At 60.4% G+C, this 19,088-nt stretch overlaps 2 protein-coding genes across 2 annotated transcripts; one reads left to right on the forward strand and one right to left on the reverse strand.

Moving 5' to 3' along the window:
• The first annotated feature begins 691 nt into the window (after nucleotides 1-691).
• On the forward strand, nucleotides 692-4,959 carry MRPL45 (mitochondrial ribosomal protein L45). The gene is made up of 8 exons (XM_075116644.1): nucleotides 692-831; nucleotides 1,113-1,308; nucleotides 1,789-1,906; nucleotides 2,295-2,393; nucleotides 3,030-3,078; nucleotides 3,307-3,456; nucleotides 3,537-3,710; nucleotides 4,232-4,959. Exons 1-8 carry the CDS (start codon nucleotides 775-777, stop codon nucleotides 4,289-4,291), a joined length of 903 nt encoding a protein of 300 aa, XP_074972745.1. The 5' UTR covers nucleotides 692-774; the 3' UTR covers nucleotides 4,292-4,959.
• Nucleotides 4,960-7,962: 3,003 nt separating this feature from the next.
• GPR179 (G protein-coupled receptor 179) lies at nucleotides 7,963-18,550 on the reverse strand. Its single transcript, XM_075116645.1, is given in 13 exon segments — nucleotides 7,963-12,687; nucleotides 12,991-13,137; nucleotides 13,230-13,335; nucleotides 13,534-13,672; nucleotides 14,090-14,328; nucleotides 14,409-14,518; nucleotides 14,925-14,993; nucleotides 15,196-15,430; nucleotides 15,596-15,672; nucleotides 16,649-16,757; nucleotides 17,592-18,040; nucleotides 18,042-18,322; nucleotides 18,325-18,550. Coding segments are annotated over 13 exon segments (6,717 nt in total). The 5' UTR covers nucleotides 18,422-18,550; the 3' UTR covers nucleotides 7,963-8,028.
• Between the last annotated feature and the right edge of the window lie 538 nt (nucleotides 18,551-19,088).

Here is a 19,088-nt window from a genome sequence, read left to right on the forward strand (position 1 = left end):
GTGCTGAGCATCCCCAGGGTGTCCCTGGGGCTGCCAGAGCTGGAATAAGGGATGGGGTTTTGGGATAAGTGTGGTTTGCTTTAGGGCATCGGTGCTGCGCCCCCAGAGCTGCTGCATCCTGGCGTGCCAGGCTGTCCCGTGGGACGTTCGGACGGGACCCGAGCCCCCGAGCCCCCCGGTCTGCCGGGCAGCGTGGAGCATCGCTGCGATTTGAAATGCCAAAAGCATCGGGCACCGACTGCTGCTGCCCCCGGAGCCGAACTGAGCTGCCAGGGGGGCTGCACAGGTCCCCTGGGGGGGGGTGTACATGTCCCCGGGGGGCTGCACAGGTCCCCGGGGGGGGCACATGTCTGCGGGGGGGGGGGGGCTGCATATATCCGCGGGGGGTTGCACAGGTCCCCGGGGGAGGTCTGCACAGGTCCCCGGCGGGGCTGGGGGGCTCTGCAGCTCCGGGGAGGGGGGGGAGGTGGGTCCGACACCCCCAGCCCCCCCTTGCATGAGGGGGTGCGGGGGGGCTCCTCGCCTATGCACGCGGCGGGAAGGGCCGCACCCCCTTCCTCGGAGCACCGGGCCCCGGGGTCCCCCCGCCGCGCGCTCGGGCGGAGCCCCGCCCCTCCCCTCCTCCCCCTTCCCCTCCGCAGCCGATGGAATTTTCCACTCGCCGCCGCGGCGCGGGCTCCCGCTGGCCCCGCCCCCTCCGCGCGCTGCCGTCTCGGCCCCGCCCCCGCCCCGCCTCGGCCCCGCCCACCTCCCGGCGTGCTGCGCGGCGGGAAGATGGCGGCCGCCATGAAGGCGGGCCTGGGCAGGCTGGGCCTGCGGGTGCGCTGGCAGGTGGGATGGAGGGACAGAGGGACACAGGGACACGGGTTGGGGGGCCGGGAGGGGCTGAGCGGCTGGGGGAGGGCTGAGGAGCCACGGCGTAAGGGATGTGGGGAGTCAGGGACGAGGGAATGTGGGCAGGGCCGTGGGACAAGGAGGGCTACAGGTAGTGGCGTTAGGTGTATTTACAGCTGCTCTGTGTTTGGGGTGTGCGAAGGGAGATAAACCGAGATGTCGGTGTTGTTTCTTGGCCGTCAGGCTAACTCCGTGGTTTTGTTATTTCTCTTCTTTAGAATGTGGAGTCTGTGCTCCGTCCTGCTGGAGCAGCTCCAGCCTGTCTTGTTGTCCCAGTGAGAACGAAGAAGAGGCATTTTGTCCCTGAATGGGCCAGAGAACTGTCTCCTAAAGAGAAGGAGAAGAGACTCAAGTCTTTGGGGACAGTATTTCCTGAGGAACGCATAGAACGGACGTTCTACTTGGCCTGCACAGGTGGTAGAAAGCCTGCTTTGGCCTCTTCTCAAGGGCGAAACTAGTGCAAAGTAGCAGCATGGAGCAATTAGCCTAAGCAGTATGACCACGCTGACAGAGAGTGCTTGTCCGCAGTAGACTGAATTATGCACTCTGCCTCCTAGTGAGGGATAGTAGCTGTCCTGCTTTACCTTAAAAGAGTGTCAAACTGTTGGCCCCTCCATACCTAGGGATGAGGAATAGCAAGGGAGGTCACATTCCCTGCTGCTGAATGTGCCTTCTCCTATCCTGGACTGTATGGAAAAGAAGTGAGAGCAGGCTCCTGTCACTGCTGACAAGCTGTGTTAGACTAACAATTCTTTGCCTGCTCATATTTCATTTTACAAACATTTTTGGGAGGAATCCTGCCACTCCAGCCCCAGCAGCCACGGTGTTGCCTCCTTGTTTCTTTCATTTTGTTGTTTTTGAGCCTCCTCCTGACCTTTTTTCTCTCTCCTGCAGCTGATATTATAGACCCTTATATCCCTCCTGAGGGCGACGCCCGCTTGACTTCCCTGTCCAAAGATGGGCTGAAGCAAAAGATGGAGAAGCTGAAGCAGACTGCCTCCTCCCAGCTAGCGTATGTACCCCCTTTTTAACCAGTCTGTGGTGCAGAAGTTGTGCTCAGTTCTATCTTGCAGTGGTGAGATGGCATGTTATGTTTTCTACCTGCTTCTTCCATTGTTGCTGTTGTACCATTTAACCTGGTGTGAAAATGAACGCAAGGCACCTGTCCTGGCGTGAATGGATACAGTGTGCACTCATTTTCTTGAGGATTCTCTGGGTTTGCAGCACTGTGTTTGTTTTACGAGCACCTAGAGGTTATGTCTTAGTGGGGAGTCTCCAGTTCTCAGCTGCTCCCTGGTAAAAGCCGGGCTTGAACTGGATAAGATCACTGTCACATCTGAAATGTGCAAGATGGTTCCAAGCTGCCTCTGCTCACTGTAGAGTGTTTCTTGTCTTTTCAGTCTGCGGAAGATCAAAGATCACGAACCAGATTTCAGCACTAAAACCTTCCCACAGAAGGCGCAGGAGATATTTATTGAAGCTCACAATTGCCTGGCAAAGTAAGACCCCTTCTCTGACTGATGCATTATGTGGGACCTGCTTCTTATTGCTTTTATGCTCTGTTTTTCTTCCTTGTCTTTCTAATCCTCGTGCCTACTCTGCAACAAGTACTTTGTCTTGTTCTGCCCCCACCTCTGTGAAGAGTAGGGTGTTGGAGATTTGGTCAGCCCCCTCTTGCTTTCAGTACTGAAAAGCAGGTTGCAGAAAACCCATCTTGACCTGACCTGCAAAGGAGATGAGCTGTTGCAGCACTAGTGTTAACAGGAGATGAGTGGGTGGTTGGTGCTGTTCAGAATCACGCTGCAGGGAATTGTTTGGATATGAAACGATACTCCACTGGCTTGCTCCACTTTCCAGTAATAGAACAGATTTCAAAACTGCATCATTCTTTGTTACAATTCCAAACATCAATAAAAGTTTTAGGTCGTAACTGGCTTCCAAAGGATGTTCTGACTTTCCCTGAAGTCTTGTCAGCCAGCTTGCATTCATGTTCTGGTTTTGTGCTGAATCACAGCTGAGAATTTCTCTTCTTCTGTTTTGCCAGTAGACTCTGTGCCTGCTGGGGAAGCAGGAATTTGTGAGTAAGCCTCTGTACAATACGTGTATTCAAGTAACTGGGTGTGTTTCACTTGCAGTTTTAACAAACAGAAGCTTCACTCCCTGGTGACGGAGCGCTGCTACCCAGTAAGTGTTTATCTGGATATGTAGCATGTCCTTGATGTCTTCCATGGTCTCTAAGGCTCTCTAAACCTGATCATCTGTCTCATTTTTAATGGATACAGTAAGGACAGAGCTGGGAGGGAAAGCGGAAGGCTAAGTAATAGCTAATGAATATATGTTTCACTATATATAGTAGTTTGCTTGCCATTCAGTTCGCATCCTAATTAAGTTGGTGCTTATTTTTCGTTATAGGAAATGGTCCGTGGGAACAGGTACAAGACCATCCGGTGGAGTTTTGTGGAGTCGCTGGAGCCTCCGAGAGTGGTTCACGTTCGATGCGACAGCTTTGTGAATCGAGGCAACCTGTACGGCCAGGTGACGGTGCGGATGCACACGCGGCAGGTACGTCCCCTCGTGCCCCTTCCCTTTCCCGCCTCCAACCTGCTGCCAGCCCAGCGTAAGTTTCTTGGCTCTGTTTACAGATTCTAGCAATCTATGACCGCTTTGGGCGGCTGATGTATGGTGGGGAGCAGGTGCCCAAGGATGTTTTGGAGTATGTCGTGTTTGAGAGGTACTTGGTCAACCCATACGGCACGTGGAGGATGCACGGCAAGATTGTTCCAGAGTGGGCTCCACCGAAGGAGCCCATTGTTAAGGTAACGCCACAAAAAGAAGGCACCGGCAGGGCCGGTGTCTGTGAAATGTAGCTCCCCAGTTAATTCTGGACAAAACCAAAGCTGAGCTTCCTGTAACGGGAAGGTGGTGTGTTAACCTGCAACGAGACCTATTTATTAATGGGGGATTATCAGCCTCTAGCACCTGGACACTCTAATAGGAGGCTGATGGCATTTGACATGTATCTGATAATTTAGGGGGTTACTGCTCCCTGTGCATAGCCTGGCAAAGTGATGCAGGTGCTCTCTCTTCCTGTGTTACTAAAAATAGGTCCTAGAGAGGAAGGAGGTGAGAACCATACTGTAGTACGAGGCATGTCATCCCATTCCTGCTCTGTGCCCTCCCCCATGCTGCTGCCATCTGGTCATCTTCCTGTGCAGGCCCTTTGCATTGCCAGAACGCTCTGCTCACCCTTTCTCATCCTCTGTAACATGAAGAATTCCTGTTACAGCAGTTCAGAGCTGCTCAGTGTCACGCTGATTTTTGTTCCTTGCTTTTTCAGACTGTGATGATCCCTGGCCCAACCTTGGATCCCTCACAAGAGTATGAAGAAATGAAGTAGGAAGTTCCAGAGCCTGTACAGAGGCAGCCGTTCAAGCAGCCCTGGAGGGGAGAAGTGGAGAATGTCTGCGGAGGTGGTGGGTTGGGTATGGCTGTGCCTTTCCAGTGAGCAGTCAACAGACAAAGCAGCTTCAGAAATGGACTCCAGTCACTAAGAAGTTGTCTTTAAAGGAGCAAGAGGGGCCTGGGTGGGGGATTCAGATGAGCTCTGAGAAGAGCTTTACTCTGTCCAAGTAGACCTAGTGTGCTGCAGCTCAACCCCCTCTTTGTTTCTGTGAAGAGGAGAGGTGTGTTCCCTTCAGCACTGCTCTCTAGGCTAACCTCTGTCCTGAGCTCGCATCGTGAGAGCCCTTGGCAGCAGAACGCTGTCCAGACATGGGATGTTGGGCACTTCCATGGGAAGTGGCACAGACCTGGCGGGCTTTCATTAAAACTTGCAGCAGTAGGTGCTGGCACTTTCTTTTCCCATCTTCTTTCCTCTGTACCAATTCCCAGGCTGCCTTTTTTTTTTTCCCCCACAGAAAAGAGGGAAGAGCACACTTTAAATCCAGTTCTCTTGGGTGGGTACTGCAGTTGGACTCCTGCTGAGTGGGTGCTTGTTAATGGCCAGGCTTCCCAAAGGGGCTGCAGCACAGCACTGATAATTTAATAAAACGTTTTGACTCCTAATGTCAGCGTTTGTGTCAACCAAGGCTGCCTTGAAAGGCAGCATTTCTCATAGCTGGTGGGTTTTGGTACGTTTCTTACAGATCCTCGTGAGTTCAGGGATGGGATGTGGTTAGTGAGCGGCTGGCACCATCCTGTGGACATGATGGCATTCGCGTCAGGTCCCCGGGTTTTGCAGGCTGTGTGGGTTGGGAAAACACGTGCCCAGAGGTTACCTCTTCCTGGGGCTGGGAGTAAGCCAGCGCTCTGCTGGCTTAGCACTCTGCTAATCTGGTTTTGCTCCGATGAGTTCCATTTACTCCTAGTCACAGAGCAAAATATTCACTAGTCATTAAACAACGAAGCCCCTTTTCAACCTTGTCTTGCTTTTTAAATCTTGTCTTGCTTTTTAAATCTTGTCTTGCTTTTTAAATCTTGTCTTGCTTTTTAAATCTTGTCTTGCTTTTTAAATCTTGTCTTGCTTTTTAAATCTTGTCTTGCTTTTTAAATCTTGTCTTGCTTTTTAAATCTTGTCTTGCTTTTTAAATCTTGTCTTGCTTTTTAAATCAGCCATTTTCCAGAGCTTGTGAGAGTTAAGTGCATTTTTTTTCTTCCTGTGCAGTGAAGAGAGTTCTAGCTCTTTCTGCTTGCAGAGTTGTTCAGTGTTTCTTGTGAATGACGTTCTTTTGAAAGGGCAGAATATCATCTTTATGCTCTGTTAGGAGAGCAGTCAGCGATGGAATCCCTTTCATCTTTTTGGAAATCAGAGGGGTGTCACAATCTGTCTGCTTTTCCTGAAAGAACCTACTATACTGAGCCTTCTGCCTACGCCTCATTCATGAGCTGAAGTGCTCCAGCGTATGCGAGCTGGGCCAGGAGCTAAAATAAATTAGTGTGAGCTGCCTGGTTTGTGTCTGGTGTGACTCAGGCAGCTTATGAGCAGGTATGGATGTGACCAACAGACAAGGTTCTGGCTCTGAATGAAAAGACGGTGTTTTCCAGTGGAGTGGCTGGTTTTTCTGGGACAAGGGCCCTTCCTTCCAGCCTAGCAGTGTGTGGCTCCCCCATCTCCTTTACCAATATTCAAATATCTGCAACTAAACCACTTCTGTCCCTGGCTTTCTCTCGCAGCCTTGCTGCTTTCTGTTGTATCTCTTCCCTGAGCATTTTTAATATCTTACCCACACCCCGTAAATCAGCCTCGAGGCGTGCACTCTGTAGATAACGGCTTTTATTTTCTGTATGTACACTTACTTACACAACTGGATGGCCGTTTGACGTTCAGCGCTGAAGACCACAGACAGCACGCTACAGCAACGCCACTTCCTAAGGAGAGTGGAAGTAAATGGCAAGGGAATGGCAGAACGAGCCCCGAGCCCCCTGCCTTATGTGGAGGTGAGAGGGAGAACCAAAACCTTCGCTTTTGCCGTCTCTGGTTTTATTTGCTTCCGAGCGGAGCAGAGGGATGAATGTGGGGAGACAGGAGGCTTTGTTTTTTCCCAGCTTCCCGACCCTGAGGCTTCTCCCCACGCGTACAGCTCTGTCCCCTCCCGTGCGCGTTTGTGAGCAGGTGGGCTCACAACGGCAAACCCGGGAGCCTTGGCTGATGCTCTGGAGATCGTAGCGCCTCCGCCGTGTCGGCATCTTCTCTGTCATACAGGAGTCTATTTACCTCTCTGCCCCAAAGGAATGGGTCTTGCAATTACAGGGAGAAGTTGAAACGTGGGGTGACAAAAGGCATCCAGCGCTTCTACAGGTGGGCTGTAAAAGCGAAGGCTTGCTAGTGCCCGTGGAAATGTTGATGGGGAAAAACTCCAGTGATGGGAAGGCATGTTTGCACACATGGTGAACGTACACACGTGCACGCACGGTACGAGCGAAGAAGAAAGCAGTAATGCCAAAGTGCTTTGAGAAGTTAGTGGCATTGTTAGTTAAGACAAACACCTTTACAGCTGAGTTGCTGCAAGAATTAGAAGTGTAGCCGTGCCGTAAAGTTAGTCAGAGAGGAGGTTAGTAGCAGGAATACCCATCTCAGCCTGCATGGATGCGGAGGTTTCTAAAAGCAGAGCCGTGGGGCGGCCTGAAGGTTGGTTTTATCCCACCCAGGCTGGGTGATAGGCAAAGGCAGCTGGGAACAGAGCTGGTGGGGGGTATTGCCACAGTGCAGCGTTCAAGCACTGGGCTGGTGTCGCGGGAGCAAAGCAGGGCAGAAAGGTTGCATGGTGTGCATGGACGTCCCGTGGCTGGCTCGGTGACTTCAGAGAATGTTTAAAAATAAATGACGTTGCGTCAAGGAAGCAAAACATGTTGTGGGGTGGCTGGGAGCAAAGGCTCTTTATCCCAGGCTTCAGAACCTGCCTGGTCCTAGCAGTGCTTACAGAAACCACCCTGGATTAAAATGGAGGTGACAGGAGCACTAGGGGAGATCAGCTGGGCTGCAGAAGCCCTGGAAAGCTGATTTCCTCCCCAGCTGCATCGTTTTGCTGCCCCCAGTTTGACTCTCCCCTTCTCTTACTTGGCTTCGGATGGAGAGCTTGCTGCCCGGTCCTCCAAGCGTCCAGCTTGCTGAGGCTGCAGGACGGCGTGTTTCGGGGTGCTAGGCAAGCCGTTCCTCGCTGTGCCAGAGGCACAAACCTCCCCACGCGGCAGGAGGACGTTCAGCTGCCGGAGAGCTTGCGGATGAGCCTCTCTAGCTTAGCAAGCCGCAGCTTTGTGTCTGCTGTGTTGGTGGAAGTCAGCGAGGCCGGCACCACGGGTTTTTTTAATGTATTCAGTTGCCCCGCTTGGGCCAAGGGGGTCCTGCGCTGGGCCAGGTACCCATGGGGCTATGACGGGTGGTGTCTGCAGGCTACAGCCTGGCTTGAGAGCTTCGATGAAGGCAGGAGATGTTAGCTGTCCCCTCGCTGCATTGGTCCCCAAGCCTGCCTGGTTGATGGCCACCACTGGAGCCCGCTGGGAGTGTGGCCGTGCCGTTGGCTTTGGTGGACGCTTCTGTCCCCACCCAGGCTGTGCAGGTAGGCAGCAGCCTTCAGCTCAAGATTTTCCATCCATGAAAGCTGTGTCTGCACCCAGCTGGTGGCCAGACGGAGGGAGCTACTCGTGGTCCCATGGGCAGATGTTGGATTTGGGTTCACCTGCAGCCCCGCCTCTGTCCTGGGGGCTCGCCCTGGCTCTGCCCTGCCTGCGGAGGGTCGGGGGAGGATCCACGCTCTCCACCTCCCACGGACACACTTCAGAGGTTTTCCTTGTGTCTGTGCTGGTCTTGTCAGATGCTGATGGAGCCTCTTCTGCTTCCCAGGGACAAACCTCGGCTATGCCTGTGCCCGGGCTGGGGGTGCTGCCCACCGCGGAAGCCGTGCTTGCTCCCGGAGGCAGCGGCTCTGCCTTGGGGCCCCGTGGGGGCTGGATGCCTGGTAAGATGCGGCACAGGGGCTTGTGCTGAGCCTCGCCATCAGCTCTGCCTTTGGATTCTTTCAGCAGGGCTGTGGGAGACACGGCGCTGGCTCCTGCCACCAGCTTTGACTTTCCCATCCCCGCGGGCGATGCTCTGTCAGCTCCCTGTGGGTGCACTCCTGCTTTGAAGCTCTCCTCCTCCAAGCTGGTGGGCTCTGCTGCCTCCCAGGGGCAAATATCAGATTTCCTGCTCTCCGTGCTGTCAGACTTCTTGGATGGTTCTTCACCCATTGCCGTTTTCAGGGAGGGCTCCTCTGTGTCCAGGCTCTCCCAGGGGCAGATGGCCTCGCGCTCACTGCTCCTCTTCTCCGCTGCTTTGGAGGCACCTGCTTTTTTCAGTGGGGGGCTCACCTTACCTGGGGCTGCTCCGTTCTCCGGCAGAGATGCAGCCACCTCCCAGGGGCAGATTGCTGCTTTGTCACCAGCTTTGACCTCCGGAGCCTCCCAAGGACAGACCTCTGCCTTCAGGCTCTCCACGCTCTGGGATTTCTTTGAAGGCGATTTGGGCAGCGCTGGGCTCCCAGTGCAGGGTTTTGCTGGGGTCTGCTCCGGGCCCAGGCTCTCCCGGGGACAGATGGCCTCTCGCTCGCTGCTGCCCTTCTCCAGGGATCTCACGGGGCTGGCTAACGCTGCCTGGCGCGTGATGCGCTTGTCCCTCACTGAACCCCCGCCAGGACCCTGCTTTGCCTTTGGATGATCGGAGGGAGGTGCAGCCACCTCCCAGGGGCAGATTGCTGCTTTGGCAGTGGGTTCGAGCTCCTGAGCCTCCCAAGGACAGACCTCTGCTTTCAGGCTCTCCACGCTCTGGGATTTCTTTGAAGGCGATTTGGGCAGCGCTGGGCTCCTGGCATGATGTTGTTCTGGGGCCTGCTCTGTGACCAGGCTCTCCCAGGGACAGACCTCCCCCCTTATGCTTTCCACGCTCTGGGATTTCTTGGACTCTGATTTTGAGCACTCCAGGCTTTTCCTAATGAGCCTTGCAAAGATCCCAGTGTCCCTGGGCTCTGGCTGACGGCCGCCCACCTCTGCCAGTTTTGCTTTGATGTCTTCAAGTCCTCTGGATCCTAATTTGTTTTCCCCTTTGGAAGTCCCATGTGTGTCCTGACTTGGTCCCTCCTTCCCTGATGGAGCTGCAGGCTCTTCCCAAGGGCAGATTTCTGTTTTAGGAAGTGGCTCATCCTCCACTTCCCACGGACAAATGTCAGCCTTTTTGCTATCGATGGTTCCTACTTGCTTAGATGATGTTTTGGGCAGAGCTGGGTGTTTTGCTGGGATCCCTGTGCTGGGCTGTTCCACACCTTCTCCGGGGCTGGGGGATCCTTGCTGGCCGCTCCCCTTGTCTGCAGCCGGAGCCATCTCTCCTGTGCCCCTCAGGGACGCTCTCTGTGCGGAAATCCCATTTTTCACTTGGGAAATTTCACCATCATGTAATTTTCCTGCATCAGATAAGGCTGTTCCCCTTTCCCAAGGGCAAACTTCTGCTTCGCTGTCAGCTCCAGCCGCTTCCCAGGGACAAACCGAAGCCCGTGTGCTTGCTGGGCTCCTCAAGGTCACTTCTGGCAGCTCAGAGCTTCTGGGAGCAGGTTTTGGTGGGGGTCCCTTGCTGCTGGTGCTGCTCCAGGGCTGGCCGGGCACTTGCAGGCTGCTCCCGCTCTCTTGCGCTCTCAGCAAACCCAGCGATTTTGGCCTGATGCTCTTGGCCCACTTGGCCAGCCACCTCCTCTCTCCCTCCTGCCTTTCTTGCTTGGGCTGAGCCCCCTCCATGTCCCAGGGGCAGATTTCTGCTCTGACGGTCCTTCCCTCTTCCCCAGTCTCCCACGGACAAACCTCAGCCATCCTGCCCTGCGTACTGCCTGCTGTCTCTGAAGCTGCTTTGGGCAGCGCTGGGGATTTTGCTGGTGGTTTCTCCATGCCTGGCTCTTCCCCGGGGTGTCTGGGATCCCCCTCACTGCCGCCCTTCCCCAGGGCTCTGCCTGGCCCCCAATGCTCACTCCTGCTCTCCTCCCAGGGGCAAATTTCTGTTTTACTGCTGGAATCTGCCTGGGTTTCCCCAGGATAAACCTCTGCCCCCCTGCCTGCTGTGCTGCCGGCTTTCCCCGCTGCAGCTGGGGGCACCTCCATGCCTCGGCTCTTCGCAGGGACCCTCTCAGCACCCCAGCTCTCCCCGGGACTGAGGGGCTCTGGCTGGCTGCCCCCCTTCTCCAGCACCTTGGCCGGGCTCTCCCTGCCCAGCGGGACCCCGCTGTCCCCCCAGGAAGCAATCGCCTCCTGGCACAGTAAGGCTCCTTTTCCTACCGGGGCACCCTGAGGACAAACCTCAGCCCCCGGCTTCTCGGCCGCTGCTTTCCACACGCCGGCGGTGGACACGTGGGGGCTGCCTGCGATGGGTTTTGCATAGGGCTGCTCCACCTCCCCGCCGTCCTGGGGTCGGATGGGCCTGCGGCCCTCCTCCAGCCCTTCGGCCAGCCTGGCCACCCCTTCCTTGGCTGTGACCAGCCTCACAATGGCCGCAGGAGCATCCTTCCCTGGCTCTGCCACGGGAGCCTCGGCCCCTCGCTGGGGATGTATCTCTGCTTTCCTGCTGCCGGCCACCGCTGGGGTTCCACAGGGATGTTCGGCTCCTTCTTGGTGCCCAACACTGGGTGGGATCTCGTGCACCCCTGAGGGTGGCCCTGAGCCACTGCCAGCATCCACATCCCCCTGGGGAGCACTGGACTCGTCTGCCAGTCTCTCACTATCACCTGCCCCCAGGGCTGGGCTGTCCCACTGTCCTTCTGCTTCTTCCTGGCCTGCGGCTTCCCAGGCGGTGCCGGCGTTGTTGCTGCGCTGGCAGGGGACTGTCTCCCCCTGCCCCGGGTGGGCGGTGGGCTCGCTGCCGGGTCTCTGCCTGCTCCACTCGGGGCTTTTGGCAGTGGGTTGTCGGCTGATCCCCCCAAGGGACACAGCCGACATCTCCGCCAGGCTGGGTCTCTCCCTCCTGCTGCCCCCCTCCCGCCCCCTTTTCCTGAGGCTCCCCTCCCCCTCTCTCTTCCCCTTTAGGATGCTTTTTCCCCTGGAGCGGTTGAAGGCTTTGAGGGCGAGTCCCAGGCCCCGAAGGGAGGTCTTCTGGGAGGGTGGCTTGAGGCTGGGGGGGGCAGCTGCTGCATCACCGGGGCTCCCCGAGTCTGGTTCTTCGGCAGCTTTTTGCTTCCAGCTCAGGATCTCCTCCTGGACCAGCTCCCAGGGGCAGACCTGCGCCGGGATGGAGGCTGCTGTCACCAGCCTGCCCTTCCCTGGCGGGGGGGATGTGTGTCCCGGCTTTTCCTCCACAGGCCCCTCTGGCGTCCTCTCCGGTTCTCCTGCCCATGCTGGGGGGTCCGCTGGCGGCTCCGCTGGCTCCGGGCTGTCCCTGGTGGGTGCGGCACGCTGCACCAGGCTCTGGTAGCGGACAGGGGGTGGCGGCGGGGTCCTCCTCACCGCCACCCGCACCCGCCCTGGGAGGTGGGTGCTGTCGACACTCATGCTCTTGATGGGTGCGTGGGTGATGTGTTTCTGCAGCTTGCCATCACCCAGGGGGGACGTGTACTCCCGGGAGCACCCCTCGGCAAGGCTGGAGCCAGCTGGCGGGAGGGCATCAGCTGCACTGGGGCTTTGGGGCTTGCCGGCATCTTTGGGGGGTCCCTGGCCCATGGAGGGCTCTGAGGATGGGGCAGACAGGTGCTGGTGGATGTGCCGCTCCTCCCGTGCAGCTCGGCTGGCGGCGAGCAGGGCCTCTTCCCGTGCACCAGCGACGACGCTGAGCGACTTCTGCAAGGGGGCTGCGCGGGGCGGGGGGGACTGCCCGTGCCCCACCAGGTTGTGGGCGCTGGCCGACTTGCACACGAGCGGGACGGCGTCGAGGGACTCGCTGTCGGATTGCTCCGAGGCCATCGCTGCCATTGTCTTCCTCCCCGGTGCAAACTCCCCGGGGGTGCCAGGGTCGGGCGAGCCTCCCCGGGGCTCCCGCACAGGACCCTCGGTGCTGCGGGACTTGCGGAGGGCTGCGGTGCGGCGTCGGGAGCTGTCATCCCGCATCCGCTGGCTGGCACCGCTGGCGTCGGGGAGCCACTTGGCCGAGGAGCCGCGGCGTGCCAGGGTGCCCACCCGCTGCCCCCAGCTGCTCCGGCGTGCCACGGCCTCCGGCAGCTCGGCGGCGCGGCGCATGATGGAGCGGCCCAGGCTGCGGCGGGAGCTGCGCTTCTTGGGGAGGTGGGGGTTGTTGGCTGCCATCCTCCACGTCTTGTGCACCTCCAGTTGCGTGTAAAGCTTCTTCAGCTCCTCCTGCGTGCCGTGGGGGGGACACACATGTGGCAGAGAGAGGGGAGAGAGGAGAGCACGTACGATGGTACCTCACGGGGGCTGCAGGTGGGATGACCCTGCAAAGCCCCGGCTTTGTGCCCCCGAGCCCCCGCGCTGCCCGTCCCTCCGACCCAGGTTTCCCATGGCCAGTGGTGGTTCACCCTGCACCCCCTTCTCCCCCCCGCCCTCTGCTTTGCATCAGAAGAAAGATTGCAAAAGGCACCTCTTACTCTGCGCGGGGCTGCATAGCTAGCGTCAAAAGAAGGTCCTGAGTGTGCCACCCACCCGAATGTCATCGGGGTCGAGACTGTGCTCGCTCCAGGCGGATGCGATGCTGCTGTTCAGGCAGGAGCCCGAGCGCCGTATGTCCAGCTCGTCCTCGTAGACCTCAGCTGCGATCTCCTCCCGCAGCGGCGAGCCGGTGTGCAGGAACTGGGGGTGGCGAGGGGTGAGCTCGCCGAGGGGTCCCTGCAACGCTGGGGGACCCCAGCCCCATCTCCCCGAGTCCCTGGGCCGAGCGTTACCTTCGGGATGAAGAGCAGCGCCAGGGTCATGGTGATGGTGCCGTGGGTGTGAGCGAAGAAGAGCAGCAGGGTCCAGTCGGGGTGCAGCGAAGGGACCATGATGAACCTGGAAGGGGCGAGGAGGGCAGCACCGGGTCCCGCCGAGGCACCCGCAGCCCCTTCCCCACCTCCGGACCCCGCAGCCTCCGCCCTGCCCGGGGACCCAGGCAGCGAACCCGCTGGCTTCAGGGCTTTGCCGCTGGATTTGCCTCATCACCGAGGGTGGGAATCTCGGCTCCCTGCCCCTTGCGGCCCCTCACCCTACCTGACCACGTGGAAGGCGGCTGAGATCATGAGCTCGTTGTGGAGTGCGATGCTCATGTAGCGGGGCTCGTGGAAGGCGGAGGGCACGGCACGCGTGGCGTAGCACAGGAAGCTGCCCCACAGCAGGAACAGGATTTCAGCTGTGGGAGAGAGCGGCGGAGCGATGCTGAACGTCCAGCCCCATCACCCTGCTGCCTTTGGCATGTTTTCCTGGGTGGTGCTGATGGGTGCTGCTGCCCGCCAGGACCTCCCTGCCTCGAGGCGCATCCAGCCCAGCACGTTCACCCCAGCGGACAGTGGTCAGAGCCAGGCCTGGTGCAGCCTGCCCGAAGGCCACCGGGACTCACCGCCTGCGCTGGGTGATTTACCCTGTGCCAGGGCGAGTCCTGGGGATGCTCAGAGGAGAGGGTGGAAGGCAGTTTGGGCACCCCAGCCCTTCTTGAGGGCTCCAGGCGAATTAAATGGGCAAGGAAATTAAAACCCCACATGCCATGTTTATAGGATGGGGTGCTGGGGCTGTGGGAACCCCCCTGGGATACCACGGGGGCTGCTCTCACCAATGACCATCATGTAGTCCCAGCGGTCGTGGCCGCAGATGTAGAAGTGGAGCCCATGGCGGGTCTGGGTGCGGATCACCAGCGGGATGTTCTTGTCGATGTTCTCCAGCATCCCGATGGTCCAGGCCGCCAGGAACCACAGCACCAGGAGCAGGATCAGCCCCAGCATCTTCAGCACCCGCCCGCTTGACACATAGGGCACCCGCTGGGCCGTGCGGGACAGGAACACCTTCAGCACCCTGCAAGGCGCAGAGGGGTGAGCCCCCAGCTGATCCCCACTGTGGGGGTCCCAAGTGTTCGGCCCCCCGGTCCCGGCTACCTGTACAGCTTGAGGGTGATGGTGCCGTAGACGATGGCGAAGCCGAGCACACGCACCCAGCGCAGGACGATGCAGCGGAAGATGCTCGGCTTGAAGTACAGGATGAACACCTGTGGCGGTGGGATAGGGGTTGGCGGGCAGCACAGGCCAGATCCTGCCCACCAGAGGGGCAGCAAACACCGGAGACTCCGAAACCACCCGCTTTTGGGCCAGCCTCACCGCCTCCCTTCCCCCTTGGCTCTGCAGCATCCGCCGCAGCTCTTGTGGGAGGGAGAGGGGATTTGGGCAGGGATTAATTCCCACGGCCAAGAGGAGAAAAGGGATTTGGGTTCCCGAGAAGGTTTATACGCCGGGGGCCGTGCCAGCAAAATTAACAATTAGGTGGAGTTGTGCCCGTGCCCATGCCCTGCTTGGGGCCAGCTCAATGGCCTCTCCCTGGGGGCAGCTGCCCAGGCTGCAAACACTCTTAAACCTGAGCCCAGAGGTTTTCAGTCTCAGGGCTGGCTCGATACTCACGGGGAAGTAGAGGAGGAGGGACCCGAAGAGGATCGTCTCCAGGAGGATGACTCCCGACGCCCGGATCCTCTGCAGGGACAGAGGTGTGAGGTCGCAGCCTGGAGCCCAGAGGGGATGGAGCCAGGGCAGGGAGCTCCCCCCAGGAGCATGCCAGGGTGTTTTGGGGCTGTGACATCCCCCCCGTGAGCCCCCCAAGGCTGTGGCACTGGGCGTGGGAGAGGAGCAGGGCAGGGGGTGACGGGCAGATGGGGGACACGTGGAGATGCCTTGCCTTGCTCCATCGGAAGTGGTAGGAGATGAGCATGCTGAGGAAGACAGCCAGCATGCAGCAGGCCTGGCAGGAGAGGACGGCTGCCCGCAGTGCCCGGTCCTCCTGGATCAGGCAGGGCGCGTCGTCCTCGCAGGTGGTGCATCCCCGGCGGCAGGGCTGACATGCCAGCCGGGACCCCCCGTCCGCCGCCGCCGTGCTCCCCACCACGCCTGGGGACAGAGAGGCGGCCAGGTCACTGCATCGTGGATGCGGCGCTTTCCTTGCCAGGGCATGTGCTCAGGCTTCCCAAAGTCCGCCCTAGCCCTGGACCCCACTGCTGTAGCCACATGCCACGGGGTGAAAAGGGGACCCCAGGGCCAGGCACGGCACCCACCTGCCTGGGCACTGCTGGCTGCTCCACCGTCCCCCGTAAAAGCCCGGCTTGCACCGGCACAGGTACCTCCCAAGGACGAAGCCGCGGCTCTCCTGGGGGACACACTGAAGGAGACAGGCTGAGATGCATGGAAGGGCAGAGGCTCATCCTGCACCCCATATGCTCCCCCCAGCCCCGCACCCCCACCCCTCCCACCGCACCAGTGGCTCTAGCAGCCCCCAGCTCACAGGAACCCGACCCCACGCCATCCTCCCCCACACCCAGGAGGAATCAGTGGTTAAATATTTAAGAATTAAAAGCCAAAGCTTGGCCCCAAATCCTCCCTAAAACCTAAATGGACACCTAATGCAGCAGAGCGCACTAATCCTGCCCGGCCGTGACGGCAGCAGCAGGCAGGGCACTGCTGCCCTAATCCCCGCCTGGCCTCTGCGGGGCGGCGCGGCCGGATCCTGCCCCAAATGGGCTGGGCTGGCAGGTTTTCTGGCTATTGTTGTTTTCTGGAGAGATGCCCTCTGGAGAGAGCCCGTCCCTGCGGAGGGCATCACCCGTGGGGCGCTGGTAGGAAGGAGAAGCTGGTGATGCCTTTCCCACTTGGGAACGGCTCTTTGCCTTCAGGCCGGGACCCTGATCCACTCTGAGCTGGGGGGCTGCGGGGTTTGGCCCGGCTGGGGATGCTGCTGGTTGTGCTGAGCCCTGAAACACGCTTGGGCATCACCGTCTTGCCCGGGTGGGCGCCGCCAGAGGGGATGGAGGGCTGCTGGTTGGGGTGATTCACCGGCCGGCTGGCAGCCCCCGGAGCCCAGGCGTCCCTGCGGTGCCCGGGCAGGGAGCAGCCAGGTCACACGCTGCTGCTGGCAGCGGAGAAGGAAGATTTGCACAATAAACCCCTCGGCTGCAGCGCCGAGAACAGCTGAACGAAGCAGATGGATCGGCCCGAGAGGATAAAGCTCAGCCCGGCCGGAGGGACACGCGGTGGGCACAGCCCGGCCGGGGGCACAGGGGACGGTTCGGTGCGGGGGAGCCCCAGCCCTGCTGGACTAGGTGATGGGGTGCAGGGTGCCGGGTGCCGGTGGCCGATACCTGGGTGCTGTTGAGGTCACAGCGGTGCGTATCCGCGAACCAGCCCGGCCCGCTGGCGCACTGGTCGATGGCCACGTTCCGCAGCTCGATGTCCACCCGCACGACTCCCCTGTGCAGGGGGATGGCGTTGGCCCTGGGGGCTGTACAGGGCGTCCCCATGCCCACCTCGTGCCCCCCTACCCAGCGTGGCCGTGCCCCAGGGCCGCAGGGGTGGCTGGTGCCAGTGCATGGACTGGTGGGACAACACGAGGTGTCAGCAGAGTCCCCGGGCCCCCACCCAGGGAGGTCCCCCCTCAGAGCCACATCTGAGGGAGGTTGGAGCCGGGACAGAGGCAGGGGCAGCAGCTCCTGGACGTGAATTCTGCTTCTCAAGAAGGGCTTTATGCAACCGATCGCAAAATAGGTGCTGCTGGGGTGGCCCCTGCGTGTCATCCCTCACCCTGTGGGACCAACCTTCTTCCCTGGGTGCTCCGAGGGGGCTTCCCCCTTGGAAATGGGGCCAAGTCCCCTCTCTGAGGCTAAGCCTGGCTGCCCCCTTCCCTTCCCAGCGCCTCCCACCGTGGCTCCTTGTGCAGTGTGTGCCGGGGGTGCAGCAGGGACCCACCAGCCCAGGGATGCCCCCCAGTTCCCAGGAGGGGCCCCAGCCCCACTCACCCACCCTCAGTGTGGCTGCAGCATGGGGCTCGGGGGGTGGCAGCCTGAGGCGGGCAGCATGGGGACAACCGAGGGCGACAGGACGCAGCTCTGTGCCAGTGGACGTGCAAATACCCATGCACACACACGTGCACGCACACACACACGCTGTCAGGAGGGCTGGCACACACCTTGCAACCCACAGCCTGCACCCAGGGGTGATGCCTGCAGCTGCATCCCCCAGCATGTACACGGGGCACCCCCGAGCCCCCTTAGACACACCCCACCAGCCCCTCCGGGTACCACTTACTTGAACTCGGGGCTGAGGTCCGGCTTGAGCCCATAGAAGGCAGAGGAGAGCGTGACTGCCCAGGTGGGCAGGAACCTGCCGTCCCGGCACTCGAGGAACGGCGGGGACCACCACACGTGGCCCGGCTCCCCCACGTAGCTGTCGCCCCGCTGCCACTTGGGGGTCTCCATGCTGCGCAGGTCATTGCTGAGCACGCGCTTGCGGAGGAGCGGGGTCCGCCGGGACTTGAGGGCGTTGAACCACTCGTTGTCCCAGCTGAGGTTGCCGAGGCTGGGGGCAGCAGCAGAGACATCCTGCAGCAGGATCTCGCCGTTCCCCTTGGTGGCCTGCAGCATCAGCCGGGGCTTGGCGGCCAGCGGGTGGGCGTCGAGGGCGAGCACCGCCCGGCGCACCCACGGGTGACCCTCCACCAGGCTGCGGACCAGCGCCTGGTACCACTCCACATCCTCTGGCCACGCTGGCTTCACGGATGTCGTTGGTCTGGAAGATCATGTTGAGGAAGTTGGCGGCGTGGGCCAGCGCCTCGGGGGCGGCACGCAGCGCCGGGGGGGGGCCGGGGCCGGGTGCCCCCACCGGGACGCCCCGGCTGCAGTTGGCCCGGGCCAGCTGCTGCACATCACCCGTCTGCAGGAAAGCCAGCGCCGCCGCCGAGCCCTCGGGGTCCCCCGACACTCCTGGCTCCGGCGTGGGTGCCCAGGAGGATGATGGGGCCGGGGACCATCCTGCCGGCTGGGGGGCCTCTCCTGCAAGCGCTGGCCCCCCACGAGGATGGTGCCATGCACCAGCACCACATGCAAGCACCAGAGCAGCGGCCACCGCCATGGCCCCATGGCCGGGGCTCAGCGGAGCCCCCCGACCCCCTGCGGCCCCGCCGGCCGGCCCGGGGGGGGCATGGTGGGCACGGTGCCCGAGCCGGCCGGGAGCCTGCTCTGCTCCACAGGGCTGGACTCGCGCTCTACCGCCTGTTTTCCTCCCTCGGTGATGCCAGAGCAGACGTCACCAGCTACAAAACATGTTCATCTGCTGGCGTTGCCTGCCCAGAGCCCCCCCGGCCCCCCCCCCGCCTCCGTGCTCCCGCTCGGGGCAGACCGCAGTGCCAGGGAGCCCCCCACCCTGAGTCCCGTGGGGACCCCCGCACCCTGGCCCCCTCGGGCTGGCCATGATGCAAGCGCATCCTGATGGGAAGCCATGGCAACGGGGCTGGGAATTTTTCTCCCAGCATCCCCCTCCCCGCGGCCTTCTCTGTAGCCCGGGGGGGCCAAAAGGTTGCCCGCTGCTTCCCCATATGGTCCTGGGCTTCAATCCCGCAGCACCAGGTGTCCCCCCCGGCCATGGGATGGAAATGGGGAGGATGGCACACACACGGATGTCCCTGCGGGGCTGGGGGTGGCAAGTGCGGTCTGGGGGTCAGCACAGCACGGTCCCCATGGCAGGGCCCGATGCCCAACCCCTCCCCCAGGCTGGGGGATCACGTCCTGGGTCCCCACGCAGCACTGC

This window comes from Phalacrocorax aristotelis, chromosome 23 (genome assembly GCF_949628215.1).
Source record: "Phalacrocorax aristotelis chromosome 23, bGulAri2.1, whole genome shotgun sequence".
In the NCBI taxonomy this organism is placed as follows: Eukaryota; Metazoa; Chordata; class Aves; order Suliformes; family Phalacrocoracidae; genus Phalacrocorax; species Phalacrocorax aristotelis.